General features: G+C 43.3%; 1 protein-coding gene across 1 annotated transcript in view; it reads right to left on the reverse strand.

The window, feature by feature from the left end:
* Nucleotides 1–5,925: 5,925 nt before the first annotated feature.
* Nucleotides 5,926–27,354, reverse strand: part of LOC145417830 (uncharacterized) — a 138,166-nt gene continuing 116,737 nt past the window's right edge. The window contains exons 3-4 of the mRNA XM_080286450.1: nucleotides 14,977–15,128; nucleotides 5,926–6,054 (exon numbers count right to left, since the gene is read on the reverse strand). Coding sequence (XP_080142576.1) covers nucleotides 5,926–6,054; nucleotides 14,977–15,128 — 281 coding nt within the window. The remainder of the gene's footprint in view (nucleotides 6,055–14,976; nucleotides 15,129–27,354) is intronic.

Here is a 27,354-nt window from a genome sequence, read left to right on the forward strand (position 1 = left end):
GTGGGGGTAGTGCGGGGTGAAGGGGCAAGTGGTGTGAGGGAGGCAGCACGAGCACGTGGTGCACGTAGGCCTAGGGGAGAGGAGGTTTTGTCACTCCCCAGCACTTCTTTCTCCCCAGAATATTCCCAAACTTCCTCCCCACAGCCCCAGGATGTGGGGAAAGGAAAGAAAGGGAAGGGAAAGGGTAAAGGAAAAGGGAGAGGGAAGAGAAGTGCGAGTGATGAGAGGCGCCGCTCTCCACCTCCCCAACCTCCCCCACCACCCTCACCTCCCCACCCTGACGAAGGGGACGATGGGGACGTGGCTGGAGACGGTGGTGTCACATGGAACTGGGAAGATGGGAGTAATTTTACTCCCATCATTCACCCTTTCACTGAGGAGTGGCGGTCTGGTTGCACGGCTCCAGGTGTGAATGCAGGTTTGTCTAGGGTGGATTTTTTCCACTTGTACTTTGGTGAGGCGTTTGTGGGGCGCATAGTTGAACAGACTAATATCTTTTCACAATCACAGCGCCATGAAAGTGAACGTTTGGGAACCACGAGCAGGCATTCCCAACAGTATGACTATCCCGTTACAATTTCAGAGATGTTCCTATTTTTGGCCCTGGTTCTCTTGATGGGTGTGGTAAGGAAAAACCAAATTCCTGCCTACTGGACAACTGACCCAATCATCCTCACACCTTTCTTTGGAAAGGTGATGAGTCGTAACCGATTTCAGTATATTCTCGGCCGCCTCCACTTTTTTGATGCAGAAGATCCAGCCAATGCAAATAACACAGATAAAATGAGGAGAATTAGGCTGGTATTTGATCATTTATGGGAAATGTTCCGCTCCTCATTTTATCCCTACAGAGACCTCGTCATAGACGAGAGTCTTGTGTTGTGGAGAGGCAATATTTCCTTTAGGCAGTACATACCCAGCAAGAGACACCGTTTCAGGTTCAAGATCTTTGTTATGTGTGACTGTAAGACTGGTTATGTGCAAGACATACTGTAGTCTTGTACACGGGCGCACAGACAGATATAACAGAAGATCGGAGTATAGGACTCTCTGGGGCCGTGGTGAAGACAATGATAGAAGAGTACCTTCATCGTGGTCATGTGTTGTACCTGGACAACTGGTACACTAGCCCTCTTCTCGCTAGGTTCCTCCACCAACACGACACCGGAGTCTGTGGTACAGTCAAGAGAAACCATCGCCATATGGTCAAGATAGGGAAGAAACTTGACAAGAATGAGGTGGTTTTCTTCCAGGCCAATAACATCCTTGCAACCCTGTGGAACCACAACAGGGAAGTTTGCCTCCTATCAACTGTTCACAGCCCCCTGATGCACCGCACAGACTCCGTGGATCACCGTAGCGAGAGGAGGCGCAACGTATGGAAACCCGAGTCTGTACTGGACTATAATCTGAACATGAGGCAAGTTGATCAGTCAGACTCAATGATTTCAAGTGTTGACTGTGCCAGGACCACAATGAAGTGGTACAAGAAACTCTTTTTCCACTTGCTCGACATCATGGTCCTGAACGCCCACTACCTGCACGCAATGACCACCGGAGTATCCGAGACCTTTGAGGGGTTTGTGAGGGAGCTGGCACGTGAAATAATCGCCAAGCATGCCCAGGACAGACCCACACACCGCACCCGCACCCCCATGGCTGCTCAGACTCCCCTACGTCTTGCAGGACACCACTATCCCAGCGCAATCCCTTCCGACCCAAACCATCGTAAACCTCAGCGTTGCTGCCATGTATGTAAGCACTCGACAGTCAGACCATCCACTCAGAGAAAAGACACAAGGTACGAGTGTGTCGAGTGCAATGTTGCGTTGTGCCTTCAGCCTTGTTTCAAGGAGTATCATAATTTCCTACACTACTGAAACTGTGTGGGAAGGCGAAATGACGCTCATTATAATGGTAAGGCCAGTCAGTAGGTGCTAAGTCAAGTATAAAGTTGAAACGGGTGTTATTTTTTCAGAAAAGTAATGTATAAGTTGAGAATTAGTGTAAGTTGAAAGAACTGATATCAAAACTACACCTGTGTAAATCTGCGAAAATATGACGGTCAGTATAACACTCTGGTCAGTAAATATGTGATAGCAAGGAAATAAAGTGGAAACGGGTGTAATGTTAGCATGAATAAAACGTATAAGTTGAACAATAGTGTAAGTTGTAATAATTGATGTCACGAGTACACCCACATTCTGGTCAGTAAGTATGTGATAGGAATTATATACAGTGGAATTTGTTGTAATGTTAGTAGTAAGGTATTTTATAAGTTGAATACTAGTGTAAGATGAAAGAAATGATATCGCGATAACACTCCCTGTGTAAGTACGCGCTAATATGATGCTCAGTTCCATCGTAAGTTCTGAAATTATGTGATATCAATTATATCAAGTGTAAACATGTGCAATGATAGTGGAGAATTATTATATAAGTACAAAAATAGGTTGTAAGTTGAAATAGTTGTCATAGCGACTTCACTGTGTGTGTTTTTATGCGCTATTATTACGCTATATATTTATGTAAGGCCTGAAATAATCTCAAAACAGTTCTATAAAGTTGAAAAGTGTATAATAATATTAGAAAAGTATTATGTAAGTAGAAAAAACACAATACGAGTTGAAACAACAGTCACAGCGAGTTCACTCACTACGTAAATAAGCGCTAACATTACGCTAAATGTTATCAAAAGGCCTGTGAATACGTAAAAACAGTTCAATAAAATGTAAAATGGTATAATGTTATTGTAGAAGTATTATGTAAGTAAAAAAAATGATATGTATCATGATTTTAGAATGTTAGCGATTCATCATGACCAAGTTGCCCGATTTTGCTCATTTCGCACACTGGTACAATGCTTATTTCTGCTCTATTTTTGTATAAAATCCAATATACTCTTTTATCACATGTTTTTATGTTTGTAATAAATACATATCTACTTACTTTCAATGGTTTCCCAGACTTACAATACCATAGAAAACGTTAGAGGCTCAGACCGCCTACGGAGAACACGGGGCCAGGTGGGACCAAGGCATACCTGGTTAGGGTAATTATGGACCCCGGGGAACAATTTCTTTGCCACTGACCATTGTTTCTGACCAAAAGCGAAAGTTTTAGAAAAAAAAAAAAGGGTCGAAAAATGGTCGGGATTGGGGGGTACCAGTGGTCAAAAAGTGGTCGGGACGGGGCGGGTTAACATAACGTTCTTCTAAATTAACCTAACCTAACCTACATTATCCCAGCCTAACCCCTTGTTATTACAGTATACTTTGCTATAAAAATATTAGACATTCTACAGAATACCTATGCCTTCTATTAAAGCCCCAGGTTAGGTAAAATATATAAAGTCAGAATGAAATAAACTTATTTCATACTTTGCCAAAAAATGTTGGTCATTCTATAGAATTCCTAGGCGTTCTATGCAATACCTTATTTCACACAATGCTGGTAACAAAAACACAACAGTCAAGGATAAGCACGTGAATTGCCGGTAATTAATTGAAAATGTCGGGTGCAATGACAAGACGTCCCAATATTAGTGATGAGGAGCAATACACCCACACAACCTTTAAAACATTAGTAAGATGAGAGGGTTTAGGAGTAAAGAAATAAAGTAGCAATATGAATGGGAACTTATTACGTTTGCCTTGTTTTACCTAACCATTGTCTAACTTTAAACAAAGTAATCAGCAACCACAATTACCTGGCAAAAAAATGTCACCATAGACAGCTTGGTTCAGATCTCTGGTGGTTAGAATTAGCCCAGATATTGGCAGCGTGAGTGCTGCCATGATATCTGTAATTACAGCTCATTATCATTTTCTTGCTGTCAAACAACTTGCACAGCCAGTGAATGAAACCGTTTGCGGCTGACAAATACATTTTCTTTGTGATCTGGGGCCTTAATTGGTATTAGGGTTCAATCCATTGCTCCAAGCACTTTAGGAAATTAGGAATAATGACGAATTATCACCAATCCATAATATGGCTGCATGGCATAGTAGAGGGAAAATAAAGACCATAAGAAACACACAAACATCAAGAAAAGGGGGTAGAATGGAAGACAGAAGAGGACAGTAGGGAAAGAAAGACTGGAGACAAAAAGGCCCCTTTTAGTTGCCCCTTACAAGCAGGGATACTGGGAATGTATTCTTCCCCTCCCTTCCTGTGGGAACCTAAATACTTCAAGAAATTTATTTATTCTGTGGAAACCCTCGTCTCTGTCCTTCTCAGCAAACCACTGGGCATCTTAATTTTTCTGTCATTTTCTGTATAAAGTATCTGTCACACGTGATATTACTTTGCATACACTTGACTCATGAATACCACCCTCCAACAACACTGAAAATTCCTACTAGCGTAGAACCTCTGGGTTGCCAAAAATTGTTGTGTAGGCAAGAATGGCATGGCAGTGTAACGTGACACTCCCAATATGAGGCTCAAGTTCCGTTAAACGAAGGAATTCGCTCCTGGGGAGGCGATATTGTCTCAATACATGTTCATCATTTATGTTACAAGGGGTTCAGTGGCTCCAAGAAACCTCCATTCCCTTCGCAAAGCACGATCTAGTTCACAGACAACCATCAACTCCATGCCGAGGCATCAATAACAAGCTGGGTCCGGTTTGTGCTACCGAGAATATCAAATCGGAGTTACTTTATTTACGTGTCTCAGTACGGTAAGGCTGCTCCGACCCAGCCTCAGCGGTTGGGGCGGCCTTACCGAGGCTTACCCTCCTGTTAGTGCTTCGTACATGGGCCTTAGCGACCCACGGCCTTAAACTACCCGACTTAAGGCCGTGTGTAGCCTTAAGGCCGTTTGTGCATCCGGGAGCTGTTTGATAGACTTAGGTTTGTTACCCTAAGGCTATTATTACTGTTAAGAAGAAACGTCCATTTACTTATGGAAGAGATGTTTCACTTGCAAGAAGAGTGGGAAATATAAGTGTAAAATTACCACAGAAGGTTGTAGTAGCAAAGCAGATGAGTCCTTCTTCTACTACAGTGTTGTAGCAAAGGAAATGAGTTCTTCTACTACTACTCTGTGGCGTGCATTGATCTCTCCGTTACTTCATAATGTATGCTGTGATGTTGAAACATGTTTTACAATGTAGCAGGCAGCCCATGGGTAACAGACAAATAAGTCAGAACATGATCACCCCTCTCACTCAACTCATCGTGTAAAATTCTCATTGTGTAAAATGATAATTAATTCGACTATCCATATTTAAGTATAAACATTATTTTGTTTTATGGTACACTTTGAGCAAACCCACCTTTACCTGTCTTTCTTTCTTTTCTTTTTTTTCTTTTTTGTTGGGGGGGGGGTTATTTTGGAAAAGAAAAAATGAAAACTAAAAACAGGTGGGTTGGGCTTTTTCAGATAAAGTGGGATTTTTTTGCCAACCCTGACCAAACGTCAAGCTGCAAAGCAACACAGATTTTCACTGTTTTCAATATCATCTTTGTGTTCCTTAGAATTATTTGCACAGTAGATTCATTCACCCAGCGATTAAACACCAGTGCTCTCTTCTCCTGTTCTGCACTGCCATATTATCTCTTATCTTCATCATCTGAGTAACCTTTCATTTCTTGAGAGCGGAACTAGGCCTGGTGTAGCATAAACAATTCACAATACGCAGCCTGGATACTAAGACATACTGAATGCAAAGCCACTGGTGGCACTGCACTGATGTAGCCTGTCACACTGTGCCGTGATGATAGTGCCGTAATGTTAGAGCACCGTGTACATGGTGAAAATACTGAATTAAGTCCACATTTGACCACCAGACCGAGTTTATGAAAAAATACCGTATAGGTGCACAAAAAAAAAAAAAAAAAAATACACAGGCCACGACCCCTGAACCCGGTGGCCTAGTAGTAACTGAAAACCTAAACCTTTATTCGATACACAAGTCAGCTAAATTGACTGCGGAGGGGTCCATTGAACGGGTATCTCCAGACTCTTGAAGGCAGGAATGTCTCTGAGTGATGCATCACTGAAGAGGCGCTGATTGGTGAGTGTTTCGATCTTAGAAGTTTCTTTTGCCTGACAGTGTAGATCACATGTGACACAGTACTATCTCTGTCTGCGAAACTGGTTGCTCAGTGAGAATTTCCAATACCCATTGTGGTGGTCGTCGCGGTAAACATCTAATATAGGTGGTAATAGGACTGGGTGGTTATTTTGTCCCAAGAAATTCCTAACCAAACAAGCCACTGGGTGGATTTCATCTCTGACTTCATGTTGTTGAATGTCAAGACTTGATTTGTGCAACTGTATGGCAGTAGACGGACATGGCTGGGTCAATAAATACTCAGTGGTCAAGATAGGATAGCATGTCTATTACCTGTTCATAGGCTAGCATGTCTATTACCTGTTCATTGGTTTTTGCTAAGATGAACTTGATCAACTTATGAATGCCCATTGTGCTAGACTGAGGCCATTTGGAACTACTCAGAACTGGTATTTAGTCAGGTCTCCTTGAAAAGGAAGATACTTGTGACATCAGGATACCACTGTGACGTACCAGTATGCACCATGGAGATCAAAAGAAAATAGGATCCTCATGAACTTGTTTTCTCTCCATGGGGAGACACTAAATCCCCACATGGAGCTATTTTCTTGTCTGGATATATTTCCTTCATGAACCTGCTTTAACCATAGGACCTATGTTTTCCACTTAATTCAATATTCTCAAAGCACATATGCGCTCAGGAATCTACTTTCACACTTCAACATGCTCTTTTCCAGCTATGGACCTGTTTCCCTGAGTGACCTGTTCCTCAATGGACTTATTCCCTCCTCCCCTATTACCTACAAGCCAACTTACCTAGCCACTTACAGTACATAGTGTAGTAAGCTGGTCTCCCATCATGTCATCTGGAAAACAACACATTCACCCATCCACCCACCCACATACAAAAATATCAGCATACTCAGTTTAGTAAGCCTGTTTCCTGCCATGTCCTCTCAGAAGCCATACATCCATCCACTCACCCACGGTGTCTGTCCATGCACCCACCCTGCTCACTCACCCTGCCCACCCATCTACTCACCTTGCTCACCCTTCTCTCTCTGCCCACACACCCCACTCACCTAGCCTGCCTCTCTTACACCCCACCCACTCTGCCTGTCCACCCACCTACCAATCTATCCAACCCACCCCAACTACCCACCCCACCCAACACACTCTGTCCACCCTATCTATCCACCTGCTCACCCCACCCATCCACCCAACAAACTCCACCAGCAGCATAAATTGTAAGTTCACACACACACACACACACACACACACACACACACACACACACACACACACACACACACACACACACACACACACACACACACACACACACACACACACACACACACACACACACAGATGCTTTTATAGTACTGACAAATGAAGCAGGTAACAGCATCCCTGACCAGCTGGGATAAATTGTTCAATACTCTGAAATCCACCGTTTTTCTGTCTCTAATGTGGTCCTCCACCTCACCAAGACCTTGAACTACCTCTTATACAATAGCTGTGATATATGTTGGGCCATTGCATAATTCCCATGTGACAGGTCTGTGTGTTATAGAGTTAAGTACTTCTGAATCACACCAGATGTGCAGTTTCCTTTGGCTCTGCCAGAAGCTTCATCACATTATTTATTATTATTTTTTTTTTTATGGAAGAATAAATTCAGGCTCACTGAGTATTACTAAGAGATGCTGACAAAATTCTAATTTGGAGAGTGCTGTAAGAAGGTCTTAGAACCCGCTCCTTACGAGCGACACAGGTCAGAGAGCCCCTCACACCATTCATTCCAACAGCAATCAAGGGCTGGTCTTTAATTTCTGAACTGATGGACCATAGATGGATGATTTCCTCCCTTGTCATTACCACTGAAAATTTAAAAGTACGATTAGATGTGGTCAAATTCGTCACACTGATCGAATATCATCACTCATTTAAACATCAACCTCGTTTGGAAATAGTCGATTCGGTGGGCAAGTGATGAAGACAGGTCTGTTATTCTTGGGGATTGTTTTTATCTCCTTTATGGTGGTATATTTAAATTTCGGTGACATAGCAGAGGCGAGTATGTTTGGAGAATATACCCAAATATAGTCATTCTCTCTAAATCATCCAGCTAACTGCCTTGGGGTTCAGCTAGGACCAAGCAACACAGCACATTAAATATATGGTACCCGAAACATGCAAGCTGATTCTCGCTGTACCGAACTTGCAGCACACACTCTTGAAGGATCAGTCTCCATATTTGAGGTCTGGATATACAATCTCTCTTGAATAAAAAAAAAAAAAAACTACAGAACTCTTTGCGGTAGGGTTTGCATTTCAGTTCAAATGGATCCTCCAGCAGCCTGCTTTAAAACATCAGAAATGTAATCTATGTCTTTTTTTTATGTGTCCGACTTTGGGTATAGGCTTCACAGCCTGCTCCCAAGGCCCAGTAGTCCTTCGACATACCATACACCTCTACATGTCACCACTTCGGCTCTAACACCACCTTCCATATTGAATACATGCTAGAGTTGTCTCATACAGGACTGGTGTATTGATATTAGCTGGGGTATTTTTACGACATGTCGGCGGGTCTTCTGGTAGTTCAGTAAGGTCTGATATTATGAAATTCAAATCCTTAAACTGTTCCCTGCCCTAGCGGGGATTTGAACCAGGGTCCGGTAGGACTACAGACCACCTCTCTACCGTTTGAAACCCGCCTCCCCCAAGTTCACCTCTGAAATGTCAGAGTCAGCATCTGTAAGGTGTGGTGTCTGTTACCATCACGAAGGACGTACGAATGCCATAGATCAGGGTCCACATATTTAATCGTCACTTGCTTGATCAGTCACCGATCATCGTATCTCTTCTGTTACCCCGGGTCCAGGAGGATCAGAGTGATTTCCTCAGTCATGTCTAGACTGGACACGGTCATGTCCTTCTCCGTTCTAACCACATTCAAAACACTCATCTCAGGAGTAGGAAAAAAAAAAGGAAAAAAGTGATGAGAGGGGAGCAAAAAGTAATGTGTAGTCCGGGAAAAGGAATAATAGTCTCAGAAATACAGAGGTGCAGATGGAAAGTGAAGGGACAACAGAGTAAGAATGTTATAGAAGTAGATATAAGAGGAGAAACAGTACAAGTCTGAAGAGTAGACTGAACAAGGTAAACCATGGTTTAGGGGGAAAAAATCCTGACTTTAAAAGAAAAAAAAATGAAGAAACTATCCATTGTGCACCTAACAAAAACTGAGGGGACTAGGGAAGTGGGAAGGGATGTCACAGGGACCAAGAATTGGGTAGGTTAACGATGGTGATGACTGTGAGGATGTACAGTAACCACGGGTCAAGAAGTTCCGGGACGACGGAGTCTTTACACAAATCTAGCAAAGGATTCAACCATCCGAGGGATCTTCCTCATCTCAGGCATACTGAAAGGATTGAAAAGAAAATCAGGAGACTGATGTTATTCCCCTTATGTGAGAATGGCATTCTGAATCTAAACAAAAAGCTTGAAGTCCTAAATAACCCCGAGAGAGAAAATAACACTCAAATTTGAATTTTGTAGACAAAGATGTTGATAGACAGCTCCAACTTTCTTTCCTCAGGAGCCTAAGATAAAGATAATCCTGGCATTTCTTTGGGCTGAAATACCTTTCATCATAACAGAGAGAATACAGAACACAGAAGTAGTGTTCATATTCAAAAGGTATGCCATACTTTGTTCTTTGGCATATCATCTTGATGGTTGACAGAATCACTAGGACAACAGTGAAGGATCCCATGAGACTCCTGTAGGGAACAAAAAGGGAATGAATATGGCCAAGAGGCGTGACCTAGCAATTCCCCAATAAGGGTTGACGTCCCCTTTCATGCTTTCCTAGGGGCTTCAGCCAGAGGAGTCATTAGTCCCACTGTGCCATCTACGCTATAAGGTGTCAGAATGTTGAGTCAACATAAGTGAAGACCTGGCATCACAACAATCCGCTGAGCGAGGTTTGCGTCCGCTATGACACCAACTTGGGAGCCTTATAGTAGCCGCAGCGAGAAATGAACGCTGTGGTGGGGCAGGCGGGATGACCTGGGATTCCCCCACTGTTGCCATATCCACTTGTCACCGACCATAGAGGTAGGATGTCACCGACCATCGGCCACCGCTGCAGCCCCGCTCCATGATCCTTACCCTGTGTCTCTGGCTTTCTCTTTCTCTCTCGGTTTCTATATAAACTGGTGTATTTCCGAAACTAATTATGAAATTATTATGACTTTTGTTCCACACCACCACTGAGGTAAAAATCAAGGAGAGTTTTCTGTATAAAGGTTTCCCCCCCCTTGTCTGAGGGCAGGTCAGTTCTGGCGAGTGTATAATTATAGGTCAGGCGGAGGTATCGGCAAGGCCGCACTCCCCCGCTCATATGCCACATTTAGGAGGGGGGGGGAAACCTTTATACAGAAAACTCTCCTTGATTTTTACCTCAGTGGTGGTGTGGAACAAAAGTCATAATAATTTCATAATTAATTTCGGAAATACACCAGTTTATATAGAAACCGAGAGAGAAAGAGAAAGCCAGAGACACAGGGTAAGGATCATGGAGCGGGGCTGCAGCGGTGGCCGATGGTCGGTGACATCCTACCTCTATGGTCGGTGACAAGTGGATATGGCAACAGTGGGGGAATCCCAGGTCATCCCGCCTGCCCCACCACAGCGTTCATTTCTCGCTGCGGCTACTATAGCCGGAAAGAACCTCATTCCCCAGGAGATGTAGAAGATGATGCTTCAGACGTGGTACCAGCACAAAATTGTCAGCCTACAGGAAGTGGTGCATGGGACAACCATAAGAGCCAACCCTGAGCCCAAAACCTCAACAGTAAGCAAGCATCCAACACATACAAACTCTTATGGGAATAATCGACATCCTGAGAGATGGGAGGAGACAGGAAGATGTCTTTGGACAGATGTCCATCCTCCCCCAGACCAAAACATAGCAAGGAAAAACAAAAAAAGGAGAGAAAAATGCATTAAGACGCGCAAAGAAACGAAATGCAAATCCCAGGAAAAATAAAATGGAAAAAAACACCTAATTAACTCCTAGATTGTTAAACCTGTCAAAGAAGAGGGAGCGTGGCAATGTGGAGTTTGCCACAAGGGCGTGGGAAATAATTCTATCTTGTGCAGTGTTTGTGATAAGTGGCTGCATAAAAGATGTAGCTATTAGAAGTAGACTGCCAGATAATGCTGATTCCGTGTGTGCGGTGTGTCGGGGAGAGCTGGAGAGTGTCAGGCATAAAAGGACTGATCTTGCTGGTGAATCTCTCGAATATGTGGGAGAGTTTTGTTACTTGGCAGACATGTTATATGGTGGAGATGGAACTGGAGCTAGCTCTGTGGCTAAAGCAAGGAGTGGTTGGAATTAGTTCAGAGAGCTGTTGCCTCTCCTGACAATGAAAGGGCTCTTCCCCTGTACTATGGGATCTTTGTATACGGCATGTGTTAGGAGTGTAATGCTGTGAGGTAGTGAGACCTGGGCAGTAAAGGATGAGGATATTCGCAGGTCCAAACATGAAGAAATGGCAACGATTCGGTGGATGTGCAGTGTGTCCTCGAATGCGAGGCCTTGGGGAGGGGGGGGCTACGTTTATGTTGGAAGAGTTAAGAGAATGGATGAGACTGAAGTGCATTGGTGTTGTGATGGTGAGAGGTAGAATGAGATGGTTTTGGCATGTGGAGAGAATGGGGGATGACAACTGGGTGCAGAAAATGAGAAGTATTAACGTTTGGAGCAGAGGTGCGAGAGGCAGACCAAAAAAAGACCTGGGATGAGGTCATAGAGTGTGACTTCAGGGATTAGGGACTGAATAGGGAGGCTGCCAGAGATTGAGCAGCTTGGAGAATCGCCATTAGGTGTCCAAGGCCGATGCATGCAAGCAGGTTGGAGCCTTTATAAACGAAACGAAGCGAAATAATCACTAAACTGCTAGTTAATATTATTGTCATCACTTGTTTCCAAAGAAGGAAATGTAAGCAACTCTCTTACCCATACATAATTGTAAGCACTTAAAAAGTTACATAACAGAAACCAAACGACACCTACATGCTCCTACATCTATATAATTATGTAGGCGGTGTTGAGTCAGTCTTTGTGAATGACATCTTAAGACCAGTGACACAAGAGTTGCACGTGGGAATCGCATGTACGGGGACCAGTTAACTAAGTGAGGAGGTTCATTCACTCAGAGTCATTCATTCATTTAGATATATTAAGTTGGTGACTGAATTGCTTTTTTTTTTATTTACTAGAGAATTAGATAACATAGTCCATTCTAGGCACATCATGAATATATAGCTTTTGCAGGTACTAGACCCTTTTATGCCAGTATCAAGAAAAATAATATATAACTAGAAAGCGCTGAGAAAGCGCATACCTTCGCCAGTGCCACTGCATTTAAAAAGGATCCGGATCCATGGATATAGGATCCGGATCCGGATCCACCCCCAAATATAACCAACTCTTTCTTCATTCATGGCCCACCATTCCGCAAAATTTCATTGAAATTGAGAACACTCGAAGATACTGTGTGGGATACTCCGGATTCGGATCCGCCCCCAAATTTAATTATTCTATCTTGGCCCATGGCCCACCCTTCCACAAAATTTCATCAAAACCCTTTCATAACTTTTTTACTAATCCCGGATCCGGATCCGTGGATATAGGATCCGGATCTGGATTCAAATCCGTCCTAAAATTTATTCAGTTCTTTCCACAAAAATTCACTGAAGTTCAATGAAGACTTTTGGAGATACTGTGTGAAACACTTCGGATCCGGATTCGGATCTAGCCCAAATTTTAATCATTTCGTCCTTCGCCCATGGCCCATCCTTCCACAAAATTTCACCAAAATCCGTTCTTAGCTTTTTGAGTAATTTTGCTAATAGACAGACAGACAAATAGACAAACCAACCAATGCGGGGTAAAACATAACCTCTTCGACGGACGTAATGAAAGTGCAAGCATATGGAATATTACAAATTTGATTTCATTCCATGCACAGTAATTAGGTAAGGATTAAGTTATGCACACACACACACACACACACACACACACACACACACACACACACACACACACACACACAGGGGGGGGAAGAGAGAGAGAGAGAGAGAGAGAGAGAGAGAGTAAAAGCTACGCCAAATCATTCATAAATACCACTGTACAACTATACATGTAATTATCTACAATTAACGAACTAGTAAAATCTAAGCATTGCGTATAAACATAATGATAACATTTGCTGAATCTGGGTGGTGGTCTAGTGGGAGTGCACTGTGATTTACGGCCATAGCTCAAGTCCTATCTGTGACCGATTTTTTCATTTTTCCTCCCAGGGTCAAAATTCTGTCTCATACCCTTAAGTATTTTGGACTGAGATAGCGTTGCCTCGATACTCTACGCTACGAACGGAGCAATTTAGAATTGTTTTGTTACCGGTTTTGCCTATTTGTATAGTAAATCCTAGTTACGCTTCATCATAACTTTAAGCTACGAAAAGCAAACCTGAATCCACTGTCCAGATGCGGGGTATATATTCAGAACATTTGTTCTAGCCTGATGAAGATTCCTAACCCATTTTCAGTTCAGATGATGGCCAAGTATAGCCAGACTTTGGGGTCCCTGTCTAGTTGTCTGGTAACAAATAAGTCATTCGTAACTCACATCTCAGGCCTATCGAATTTCATGCAATTGCCTGTACAACTTAGTATTCAAACTATAGGACTGGCCCAATCCTAGTGAAAACCTGATTACAGAATAGTAGTGACTATAACACCTAACATAACAAGAGAACAACAACAAGGCTGAAAGCAGAAAACAGAATGAACAACGAGCCACCACGCAAGTGTACACATCCCGCTCTGTCCGATATGCGTGTGGGATACACCTGCTAGACGAACCAACTGCTGGCCATCACCACGGGACTGAATAAACGGAATTGCCAGTCACCACTTTACATAAAATTCCCCTTCTCTCCTCACCCCTCACTTCCTGCTGAACCAATCACAGTACTCATTCACTTGTTGCAGTAACCACTCCCTGACCAGGAAGACTTTACCCACTGTCGCTGAAACAGATAAAAGGGGCTGAAAGCAACGACCCCAACAGTTCCTGCTACCATTCACCTCATAGCGACATCCTTTCCTTTCCTCATCTCCCACTACCCAAACTCGTTTTCAGCTTCCCATCATCCTGCTCCATACTTCATAGTAATTCACTGCCTCCGACTAATGGCCAACCTTCCTAGCCGTCCAGCCCTGCCTTCAGTCCATCCCTTGAGAAAGGGAATAATTTAAATGTGAGTAGTTTAGATTATTGCGTGTGAGATCTTTACCATGGCAAGAAAGGCAACGTGGTGATACTGCTTGTAAGATGTGTGGCGACCCTACTTGCTTCCTGACTCCCAGCACAAGCAAGGTGTGGCATCGATCATGCAGGGAGTCAAAACGTCTGAAAGGATACTAGCACTATCTATCTGATCGTGGAACACAGTGCTACTCAAATGCACTCTACCTAAGGACAGAGAAACTGTGAATGACTGAGGGACCAGGTGTGAGGTCCTAAATCATGACACCATGACTACAGACAGGGGTAATGATGGAGGCACTGAAGGTGTTGACATAAAAAGGGAAGTGAGGCCAGAGTCATCAATGATGGCGCTGTTGAGAGGTTCTTACGTCACCTACATACCACTGACACAAAGACAATCGAAGTCCATGCTGCCCAATGAATTTCTCATTACAGTAAAAAAAAATGAGTTTTAAAGGAAACTACTTTTTCCTTACCCGTCCTCCAGACCTTGAAATAAGAAAACATAAACCCTGCAGGGTAAGCAAAACAAGGATGAAATTTATAAGATCTCCCACAAAACAACTTACCACTTTGTATACAGTTCCCTCCTCACATAGTTTTCAAACTCAATATCGTACTGCCTGCCCTCCTTGGTAATGATGGCATGAGTGTTGTTGCAAGGACAGCATCGGGTGGATCTCCTCCGCGCCTCACCGTGCCCTGCCTCGCCCTGGTTCACAATGCTGCCAACCCTTTCACGTTCACCTAAAGGGAACAGTGAATGTATACAGTCAGACTTAATTACAAAGATGTCACTGTATTACTGTATCATCATTACGATCATCAACCTAACCCTCTTTCCCACACAACTTGGGTTGGGAAGGATCAAGGAACTGGAAATTACTGTGCACAGACAGGAAAACTATCAAGACACTTTATCTATCTGTCTGCAGCCAGACACTTTAATCCCGGAAAGGGTGCCTGCATACGATCGTCACCATGTTATCCTGTCCACCGTACGGTTGCCCTCTCTCAAACTCAAATCACCCTCGCTCATATGCGTCTCCATCCCTTCCCGATATTTTATCTTCGGTCTCCCCCTCCACCTCACACACATACTCTTCTATTAAATCTTTCATTCTCCATTTCTCTACTTGGCCAAATCATCTTAAGACATCTATCCTAATACCACATATCCATTTACTCATCATCCAAACCTCCAAGATTCTTGTTTTTAGCACATAGGCAAAATGATACACATAGAACTGCACTTCTTAATACCTGAGATAGTGTATTCCATTGAGTGACGTTAAAAAACGTGTAGTCTACGTCCAAGAGCTTATTTCATACATTTATTTTTGTCCATTATCCATTCCTTCTCTTCCTTTACCTCCATATCTTGCTTATTGACTCATTCCTTTACCATATCCTCCCACCTCTTTCCTGGTCTTTCATGTTTCCTCCTAGCCTCAAACTCATTCATCTATACGATTTTTTTTTTTCACGACCATATTAATAATATTTTCTTTTCCATGTGACCATACCATCTAAGCATGCTGTCTTCTACCCATTCATCAGCAGACTTCCTTACTCCACATATGCTAAAAATGTCTACAGTATATTCCTTATCCTACACAGCTCACACAGCCCACATACATTCCCTAAAACTTCCATCTTCACTGCTTTCAACAATGAAATTAATATTCACGCAACTCTAGAATCACTTCCACACTCATTACTGGCACTAATATGCTAATACATCTCCATAGAGACATGAAGACATTTTGCAACAGTAAGACTTTAGTAGCATCAGCCAACTGATTCCTTGAGCCACTCTAGTTTCCACCTCTTTTGCATATCTCGTTTTCTCTTCTTTCACTGCACACAATTACAGTACTTTAACTCTTCCACTACATTCAGTTCTCATACATTCACCAACATTCTGCGCAGTTAGTACCTTCTCTTGCAACAGCTATAATTTACTTTTATTTTTATTTTCCTTAAAAAAGCTCTTCACCCACAAACATTCACAAAACTAATTAGTCATTTAACATCCATCTACTTTGGCCCAACCTTCTCTCTACCAAATAAACTCTTTTGTATATAATAATTTTCCTTCAAAACAGTACACACCTTATGACTTCTATAATCCTTCTCTCTTCTCCCAACCACATTCCTTATCCAGATCCACAAATATCATTAAATATTACACTCCTTCTCACACGCTTCCTCCTTGATCGTTCTTAGGCATACTACAAACATTGAATCATATCATTACCTGCCACTGCAGAAATACCTTATCACTTATCACATCAGCTGACAACTGAATTACCTCCTCTGTCACAAGTCTTTTTTTTTATGCCTTACCCTCACCACTCAGATTTTATTCCAAAATGATTTTCGTATTCTCTTCATTCACCTACATATTGATGCACAGGTACAATGGACCAAGAACGTGCTTGATACATGGAGTTCATGCTTGTTGATGTGAGAAATGCGGCCGATGTTGGCTTGGAAGGGTTGTTTGTGTGGCAGTAGTATTTCGTACTAATAATACAGCCATCGCTATGATTTACTGAGTGGAATATCCTGAATACATTAAATATATGTTACATTACAACTGTACTAACATTTTGAGCAAGGTGCTGGATTAAAAGATTATACCTTAAATTAGAAACTGTGTGCCACAACTGTTGGGTTCCCTTGTGTGAGTAAGTCCAGGACGACTTGGAAGCACACCAGTAATGCTTTGATTCATAATAGGTGCCGCTGCGTACTGAAAACAGATTCGATGTCGCTGCATCTTAATATGGTCATATAATTTACCAAGGAGACGTCACAAGTAATGCATTAGAAAATTATCACTCTTCACAGTACTGACATTGCAAGCAGGCATGGAGATGTTCTTGTTGTTGTTATTCCTCAACACCGGTCCACTTGGCCAGGCACATCCATCAACCGCAGGTAAAGTCTGGCCCTATGGAGTCGCCCCATAGGTTTCCTACACCGTTGATGTGTCTGCGTCCTGTGCTGTGCAATTTTCAAGTATGTATGGTATTTTGTGTGAGCCTATTCTAAAAGCAAGGCACGTGCCATCCATGTTTCCACCCAACCCAGATCTAAGCTAGTGACTGAGGAGGGCTGGGTGATGTTCTAAACTGAGCCTAGTTTGGTGATCTCGATCAACTCTCTTCAAGGATCTCTGATGGATAGTTGTCGGTGGACGGGGTTGTAGTATTTTATTTTGATTGAAGTGTTGTGTTGCCCTACACGTGATATTGTTATGTGGGTGTTTCCTAATTGTTAGTACTGGAATGTCTTGAGATGGAATGTTTTGAAGATGATCTAGCTATGTCTGTGTAGTGATTGTTTAATATGTTTAGTTGTGCTGTGCTGCCCTGCCATATAATGATAGAGGTGCTGTGTGTTAGCAAAGGCTGCTGCGAAGAATTTTGTGCCTTTTACATCACGATACTCACCAACAGGGAGGACTTTAGTATCAAACTGTAAATGACCAGTGGCAGTGGGATTGGTTTAGCCAGTGATGGTGCACAGCTGTTGCTTTTTATGCTCAGCACGGTGTTGTCGTGGGTGTTAGAATGACAGCCCATGCCAGGGAGACATAGGATATCACTTAATTGATATGCTGCTTGTAGAAAATGGAAATTGTATCTTTTTTCTTGTCCAATGTCTGTCCCTGTGATCACCCTGATTTCACTGAGTCTGGGGATGCACCACCTCTTGACGTCTTGTACATGTTACTTGAAGCTGAGAACAATGTGATATGTCACTCCAAGGATCTCAGTGGAGTGTGTGTGTGTGTGCGTGTATGTGGGGGGGGTATACAGATACATTATTCGTGTGATGTTAGGGGTGTACCTGTGTTGATGTTTGCTGCTACTTATGAATGTGGTGGTGAATTTGGCTGCAGCATTCATCAGTCAGTTGTCCTTGACCCATGCCTGATGTGCGCTGAGGTAGTTTTGTTACAACAAACAGGGTATATCTGTGATTTTTTTTTTTAATGCAAGGAACAAGGAACCAAAGACCAGGAGCCCACAAACCGTCCTTTCCAATAAAAAAGAAAAACAAAAGCCAAATTCAAGATCCATTCATTTCGAGATGCCTGGACACACTGCGTTTGAAAGGCTGGAGATCATAGGAAGTAGGAAATACAGACAGGGGGAGACAGTTCCAGAGATGGCCTGTTGCATAAAAGAAGGACTGGGAGTAACGGCTAACTCTTGCATTAGAGAGTTGGACAGAAAAGGGATGCGAGTTTGTTGTTAGACGGGTGCTACACTCCCGTCGTAGAGGTGGAGGGATGCAAGCAGACAGTTCAGAGGAGCAGTGACCATTGAAGCAGTGACAGAAAAGAGATAATGATGCAACAGTGTGGCGAAGAGACAAAGGTTCAAGGTAGCCATCATGAGGAAAAAGAGTTAATGAGACGAAAAACCTTTGACTCCACCTTATTGACAAGAGCTGTACGTGGGAAGCCTCCCCACACATGAGAGTTGTACTCTAAACAGGGGCGAATAAAACCCGTGTATAAAGTCAACAACTGTGCAGGGGTAAAGAAGGTATGGAGTCGGTTTACCACACCTAATCTCTTGGAAGCAGATATTACAAGAGATCCATTCAAAATAAGTCCCGAGAGAATGAAACCGCAAGTATGTTTAAAAGGATGATACAGGATTAGGCAGGATATTAAACATTAGTGGGTACTACAATAGAAGATTTTGTCGGGTTGATAGGTGTAAGAACTCAGTCTTTAAATACAAGATTATATTTACTCCAGTCAGAGATATGAGTCAAGTCAGACATTAGGTGTGCCATAGCCTCATCCCTTGTTTGTTGAAGTAACTGCTGAGGTGGACGTTGCAGGAACCGAATGGAAAGGTGAAGGGTGGAGTCATCAGTGTATGAGTGAATAGGGTTAGATGTACAGTTTAGCCCATTGATGTATAAAAGGAAGAGAGTTGGTGATAGGAACACAACTATTGATAGCTATTGGAGAAGAACGGTGGCCGTCTACAACATTAGGTATGGAAAGACCAGAAAGGAAGCTATACTGTAGATGAAGGCACAGGTAGAAGAATAGAAACCGTAAGAGGGCAGTATGGAAATTAAAGATCTATGTCAGACTCGATCGAAAGCCTTTGAGATGTCAAGTGCAATGGCAAAGCTTTCGCCAAAGTCCCGAAAGAAGGATGACCAGGAGTCTGAAAGGAAGGTGAGAACATCGCCAGTGGAGTGACACTGACGGAACCCATACTGACAATCAGAAAGAAGTTTATGATAGCAAAGATGCTTTAGAATTATTCTGTTAAGAATAGACTCAAAAACTTTTTGAGAGACAGGATGTTAAACCATTGGGCGATAGTTAGGGGGTTGGGAATGGTCACCCTTCTTTGGGACTAGATGAATGACAGCAAACTTCCAGGAAGATAAGCAAATAGACAAAGGCGAAAGAATGTACCTAGGCAGGGTGTAAGCACAAGAGCACAGTACTTGAGGATAACAGGAAGGACCCCATCAGGCCCTTATTCCTTGTTAGTACTGAGGCCACTGATGGAAGAAAATACATCAGCTGAAGAAATTTTAATGTCGGCCATGAGGCAGTCAGAGGGGAGGGAAGTGATGAAGGAACAGCAACGGAATCGTCTTAGGTGGAATTGGAGGAGAAAGTCTGAGCGAAGAGATCTGCTTTATCAGTAGAAGAAATAGCTTCAGAGTCATCAGAGTAGAAAACAGGAGGGAAGGATGATGAGGTAAAGTTGTTTGAATGATTTTTGGTAAGGTGACAGAAGGAGCAGGAAGAATTCGGCTGGAGAGATAAGAGCATTTAGTATGGATGAAATTATTTTAGCAGAGCGAAGAACAGACTCAGCACGATTCTGGGCAGAAACATTAGAAAGATGTGATGCAGGGGTGGGTTGGCTCCGGTACTGTTTATAGGCTTTTTCCTTGTTGAGGACAGCATTAGAACAAGCGTGATTATCCTTGCATTAGTCAGAGGATATGAGGAAGGAATGTATGCTTCCATGCCCAAGGGAATAACCTCCGTAATGCGTGAGGCACACTCAGATGGCTCCTGGCCATGGAAGCAATAATCATTTCAGGGAAAATCAAAGAGGTACTGCCTGAGAGCCTCCCAATCAGCATTGCCAAAGTTCCACAACCAACGTTTCTTTGGAGGATCCATAGACAATACCAGAGTGATAGGACAGGTTAAGGTAATAAGGTCGTGATTGGAAGAGCCCAACTGAGAGGAAAGATTAACCGAGTATGCAGAAGGATTAGTTGTAAGGAAGAGGTCGAGTATGTTGGAACTTCCTCCGAGGCAGGTAGGGATACGGGTAGGGTGCTGTACAAGCTGTACTATGTCATTGTGGATAGAAAAGATGTAGGCTTGTTCACCTGGAGGATCATGAAAGGATTGGAGAGCCAAAGGTGGTTGTGAACACTGAAATCTCCTAGAATGGAGATTTCAGAGAAAGGAGAAATGGATAGGATGTGTTCCATCATAGAAGTAAGGCAGTTGAAGAATTTCTGATAGTAGAATTAGGGGATAAGTAAACAGCACAGATATCTATCTATCTATTGCCAGACGCCTCAATTCCGTTTGGGGTGGCCACAAACAAATCGCCTCCACGTCGTCCTGTCCCCCGCCATTTCACTGCCCTGCTCCCAACTCACACCGCCCTCTCTCATATACCTCTCCATCCCGTCCCTTCATCTCATCCTCAGCCTCCTCCTCCCTCTTCCCCCCTCCACCTCACTCACATACACTCTCTTCGTCAGTCTTTCACCCTCCATCCTCTCCACATGGCCAAACCACCTCAGTGTGTTCCTCATAACACTTCCTATCACATCCACATCCACACCACAACGCTCCTTTATATCCTCATTCGTCAGCCTGTCTCTCCATGTGACTCCACAGGCTCCTCTTAAATAACTCATTTCCACTGCTCTCACTCTTGACTTGTGTCCTTCCAACAATGTCCAAGCTTCACTTCCATACGTTAGAGTTGGTATCACAATACTGTCATGTAGTAACTTTTTCACTTCCATGCTCACTTCCCTGTTTCCTATCACTGCTTTCAAAGAACCAGCAACCTTTCTTCCCTGCTGTACCCTTTCAAGCACTTCACCCTCCAAACCTCCATCCTTACTCATCACACTACCCAAGTACTTAAACGTACTCACATTATCCAATTCCTCACCATCCAACCTCGCTGTACATTCACTGACTTCACCTCTCTCAAAGACCATCACTTTACTCTTCCCTACATTCACCTTTAGATTCCGTTTCTTGTACACTCTCCCAAACTCATCCACCAAGCCTTGCAGCTCCCATTCGTCTTCACTCAACAACACAGTATCATCTGCAAACAACAGTGCAGGGAGTTTCCAAACACTATCCTCTCTCACCAGGGCAACTCCAACATCGACTACCCTACCTTGCACCTCTTTTATTACCCCATCCATGAACAGATTGAACAACCATGGAGACATGACACATCCCTGTTTTAACCCAACCTCCAAAGAGAAAAATTCACTTAGTTCACCATCCACACGCACTGCAGCCTTAGCACCATCATACATACTCTTCACAGCATTCAACAACTTTCCATCTACTCCATATATTCTTAATACTTTCCACAATCCTTGTCTATCCACCCTGTCATATGCTTTCTCCAAATCCATGAAAGCCACATACAACTTCTTTCCCTTCTCTAGAAACTTTTCCACTAAAGATCTAAGAATGAATATCTGATCTACACAGCTTCTTCCTTTCCTAAAGCCTCCCTGTTCTTCTCCAACTAATTCCTCTGTTCTTTCTCTAACTCTGTCAATAAGTATCCTACCATACACTTTTCCTATTACACTAAGAAGACAAATGCCCCTATGATTACCACACACTTCTTTTTCCTCTTTTCCTTTGTACAAGAGAATAATTATACCTGACTTCCAATCATCCGGGACTCTACCTTCCTCCCAGGCCAATCTACACATCTTCCACATCCATTCTACTACTATCTCTCCCCCATGCTTCAGCATTTCACCACACACTCCATCAATTCCTGGGGCTTTCCCCATTTTGACTTTCTTCATTGCTTCCACAACTTCTATCCTACTGATTTCTTCCTGTCTTCTCACCTCCCTCCTTCTCCCAGCCATTCCCCAGCCACTTATACTCGCATTACTTCCATCCTGTATATTCAACAATTCCTTAAAGTGTTCTCTCCATCTGCTCACTTTTTTCTCCCTTCTCCACTAGTAATCTACCATTTTTATCTTTCACTCCCCTGCTAACCTCACTTCCACCCTGTCTTACTCTCTTCACCTCTTTCCAAAACATCTTCTTATAGTCCCTCCACTTTACACTCAAATTCCTTCCAAATTCCTCATCCACTCTATTCTTACTCTCTCTTGCTAATCTTTTCACCTCTCTCTTTCTTTCTACATATAACTCTCTCTTCCGCCTCTCAACTTCTACCCCGCCCCTACTTCTCATCCATTCATTGTATGCTTTCTTCTTTTGTGCCACAGCCTGTCTCACCTCTTCAGTCCACCATGCTGTTCCTTGCACCCCCCTCCGTCTTCTCTTCCTCCCACACACCACATCACATGCTGCACATATTTCTTCTGTAAATATCCTGCACACACCTTCCACGTCCCCCATCTGCTCCAATTCATATTTGCCCAATCGTTCCTCCACTTCTCTCTTATACTCTGCCTTTTTCTCATCCTCTTGTAACCTTTCCACTCTCCTTCCAACTACTCCTTCCTCTCACCTTTCCCTTCTTCTATTCCTCCATCTTACTTGTATCCTAATTCTGGCCACCACCAAGTAGTGATCAGAAAGTCCACTCCCCCAACCTTTATAAGCTCTTGTATCCATTACACATCTTTGCATCCTTTCATCCACACACACATAATCAATCATTGCCTTCCTTTCATTCAGTTCACCACCCACCCTTCTCATCACTCGCCATGTATACCTGTGGATCATTTTATGCCTGAAGAGGGTATTGGCTATCACCAACCCCCTCCCAGCACAAATGTCCACTAACGCACTGCCATTCTCATCTATTGCAGCAGGCACACCCCACTCACCAACTATTCCATCCACCTTCACATTCCCTACTTTACCATTCATATCACCGATCAAAAACACTCTCTCATTCCTTCCAAACTTTTCCATGTACACTTCCACATTTGTCCAGAACTCTTCTCTCACTCTGCTAGCGCGATCTTACGTTGGCGCATACACACACACACAATCGCCCACATATGTATTCCAACTTTCAACTTTACCCACACAATCCTTGACCCAACTGATCCATACTGTCTTATGCTCTTCTTCCATCTTTTACTCACAACTATACATACTCCTTCCTTTGCCCTCTCATTCTCACCTACTCCTGCACATATACCCCATCCATACTCCCATTCTCTCACACTTTCTCCTCGCCATTTTGTTTCAGTCATTCCACATACATCCACTTTTGGACCCTCAAGCACCTGGACAATCTCTCTCTCTCTTTCACCTCATCATTCGCTCCTCTTACCTTCCACATAGCCATTACCAAGTCCTTTGTCCGGTCCTGGGTCGTCATCGTTTGGTCAGTCCTTGTCCGAGGCTTCTTGTTTGTTTTACTAGTTAGTTGTTTTCCGGGGAGGGGCACTAACCCTCCGCCAACTCTTTTAGTCGCCTTTTACGACAAGCAGGGATACTGGGGGAGTATTCTTGAAAAACCCCCTTACCCCCAGGGGGTAGAACCCAGAGAGTAGAGAATTCAGAAGAATCAAGTTCAGGAACATGACAGCAAAATACGTCATTGTGTACAAATACACAACAGCCACCTTTGGCTTTGAAATAAGTATAGAGAAAGTAGGACGATACAAAAAGGGTTTGCTATCAGTTGCCTCAGACAGCTGAGTCTCAGTTAAGAAGATAAGGTGAGGTTTAGAAGAGTGGAAGTGGTGCTCAACAGAAAGTTAGAGGAAAGGCCGCGAATTTTGCAGAAATGAAGAAATGAGTCAGACTGTGGTTCCAGGCAGCTCGTTGAGTCGTCACTGGGAGAGGGGAGGATGGTCGGGGCATTAATGTTCCCCTTCCCCCCCTGGGGACTCTGAGGCTTGGTTATTAGACGCCATTTTTCATGTTTAATTTTGAAAAGGAAGTGTAGTGTGTAATGTGCATGTAGTTTGGTGTTGACAGAGGAACTTGTATTGGAGAGCATACTGAATGGAATGGTACAGTCATCTGCAAATGAGGCAATGTTTGTGGGCAGTAGGGGCATAGGAATATCATAAATGTATAGCCTGAAAAGTGTAGGTGAAAGAACCCTGTTGGCAAGCCAGTGTTTAGTGTTGTTCTCCATGTTCATGTTGTAGATTACGGTGATCAATTTGCATTGGGGGATGGAATTAAAGACAATACAGTGTTGATTGTTCTAAGAAGTGCACACTGTGCAGGTTTCGCAGAGTTGATCCCACTGGATGCTTGTTGTGTGGGACAGTTTAGTAAGGAGTTTGTGGAGTGTAGTGCTCTAAAACCATATTGTGATGGGGCAAATGGGACATGAGACTTGAAGGGTTTAGAATTAGGCGTTCTGTTATCTTGGATGTCGTGCTAAGTAGTGTTATGGGTCTGAACAAAGAAAAGGTCGCCAAACTTTCCACCACCTGGGCCACCTAGCCGCGAGAGGTAGGTAACGGGTGCTGGCAACAGTGTATCCATTTGTTCGTGTGTACATGCTCGACGAAAGTTTGGATCATCAACTCTCTTCATCAATAGTGAACCTCCGTCAGAGTCAGAGTTCATCCCATAGATGGCTGGGTACGGAGTTGGGTGAGGAGAGAAATGTCTCAGGAGTAAGGCGGCTCTTGCACTGGCTCAGCCAGTTGCATGAAACTGGTCACACGGAAAATTGTTGTGCCACAGGTCGCGCTGATCAAGGCCAAATAAATAAGACTATATTAATTTTATAATAAGATAATCATCATCATCATCATCATCCGGACCTCCTTTCCCACCCAAGGGCAGAGTGAGGAGTAGCAATGTCCAGACAGCCCAAAATTGCCCAATCCAATGGGCCACGCTTCCATTCACTCATCATTCAATCCCACAGAATCCTGACTCTATCGGATACGCCAAAAACATTTACCACGATCTGTTGCTTCACACTATCATATCCGACAGAGTCAATCCAGACGCTGCCATGTTAAAAAGGGGTGCCAAAAATCCCTGATCATGCACTTCTCCTCACAAAATTCATCCAGCCAGTTGGATCTCCTGTCAGTTCCCTAGCCTCACCAATTTCCAAACCTCTCTTTCTCACACTTTCATCCACAATACCTCTCCACCTTCTCCTTGGCCTACCTTGCCTCCTCCCTTCTTCAAATTCACTCAGATATACCTTCTTCACCACTCTATTGTTATCCATTCTCTCCACATGACCATACCATCTCAGTACACTCTCTTCAATTCTGGTGTCCACTGACTTCCTCACTCCGCATCTTTCACGAATCACATTATTTCGTATCCTATCCACCTTCTGTACTCCACATACATTCCTCAGCAGTCCCATCTCCACTGCTCTTACTCTTGACTGTTCATTTTCATGCCACACCATAGTCTCACATCCATATGTTAAAGTTGGTATTAACACTCATTCATGTAAGCCTCATGCAGCTGCAACACTCAAGCCTCTGTTTCTAATCAAGGCCTTCATTGCACCAGCTACTTTTCTTCCTTGTGTCACTCTACTTTGCACATTTTCCTCTCTTTTCTATCACTGTACCCAGGTATTTGAACTCTCTCACCAATTCCAGTCTCTCTCCATTCACTGTTACATTGCACTGGGAGTCACCTTCTCTCTCAATAACCATCACTTTACTCTTTTCTACATTTACTCTCAAGGAACGACACTTACAGACATCAGCAAAACTTTGCACTAGCCTACCAAGTTTTTGTGCGGTACTTGCAAGCAGTACTGCAACATCAGCATACAACAAATTTGAGAAGTTCCATCCATCACCATTCATTACCAATGCCATCCCTCTCTCCATTACTCGTGTTTTCACATCTCTCATCACTCCATCCATATATACATTGAACAACTATGGGGACATCACACAAACTTGTCGCACGCCCACACTAATCGTGAAACATTCACTTAGATGCCCATTAACCCTGACACATGCTTCACTACCATCATAAAAACTCTTGACGGTGCCTAGCAGCTTACCCTCTACACCATACATGCCCAAAACTTTCCACAATCCTTCTCTGTCCACTTTGTCTTATGCTTTTTCCAGATCCATGAATGCCATAAACACCTTATGGTCCTTCTCACAAGCCTTCTCTACTATCTGTCTCACTGTAAATATTTGGTCCACACATCCTCTGCCACTCCTAAAGCCACCCTGTTCATCACTCACTAGGACTTCTGATATCTCTCTTACTTTCCCTATAACAATTCTTCAATATACCTTCCCTACCACACTCAGTAAGCTTATGCCACGATAATTCATGCACTCACTTCATTCACCTTTTTTTTTGTACAGTGGTACAATCACAGCCTTTTTCCACTCTGCAGGCCCAGTTTCACTCATCCATGCCTTCTTACATATCTTCAACAAGCACTTCATTCCATTCTCTCCACTACATTTAAGCATCTTTGCATACACCTCATCAACCCCAGCTGCATTCCCATTTCTCAGCCGCTTCACAGCACTCTTCATCTGTGCGAGTGTCACGTCTCCTGGCACCGCATTCCTTCTCTGCACACTCCCAAAACCAATCATGTTTACAGCTGCTCTGCTCTCTTTATCCCCATTCATCAGGCTTTCAAAATATTCTTTCCACCTGGTCCTTACTTCATCTCCATGGGTTAATAACCTACCATCTGCATCCTTCACACCAGCCCATTTCTTTCCGCTTTCACTTCTACATTTCTGCACCTCTTTCCAG

This window comes from Coenobita brevimanus, chromosome 111 (assembly GCF_032717465.1).
Source record: "Coenobita brevimanus isolate Jiangsu-jjx chromosome 111, ASM3271746v2, whole genome shotgun sequence".
Taxonomy (NCBI): Eukaryota; Metazoa; Arthropoda; class Malacostraca; order Decapoda; family Coenobitidae; genus Coenobita; species Coenobita brevimanus.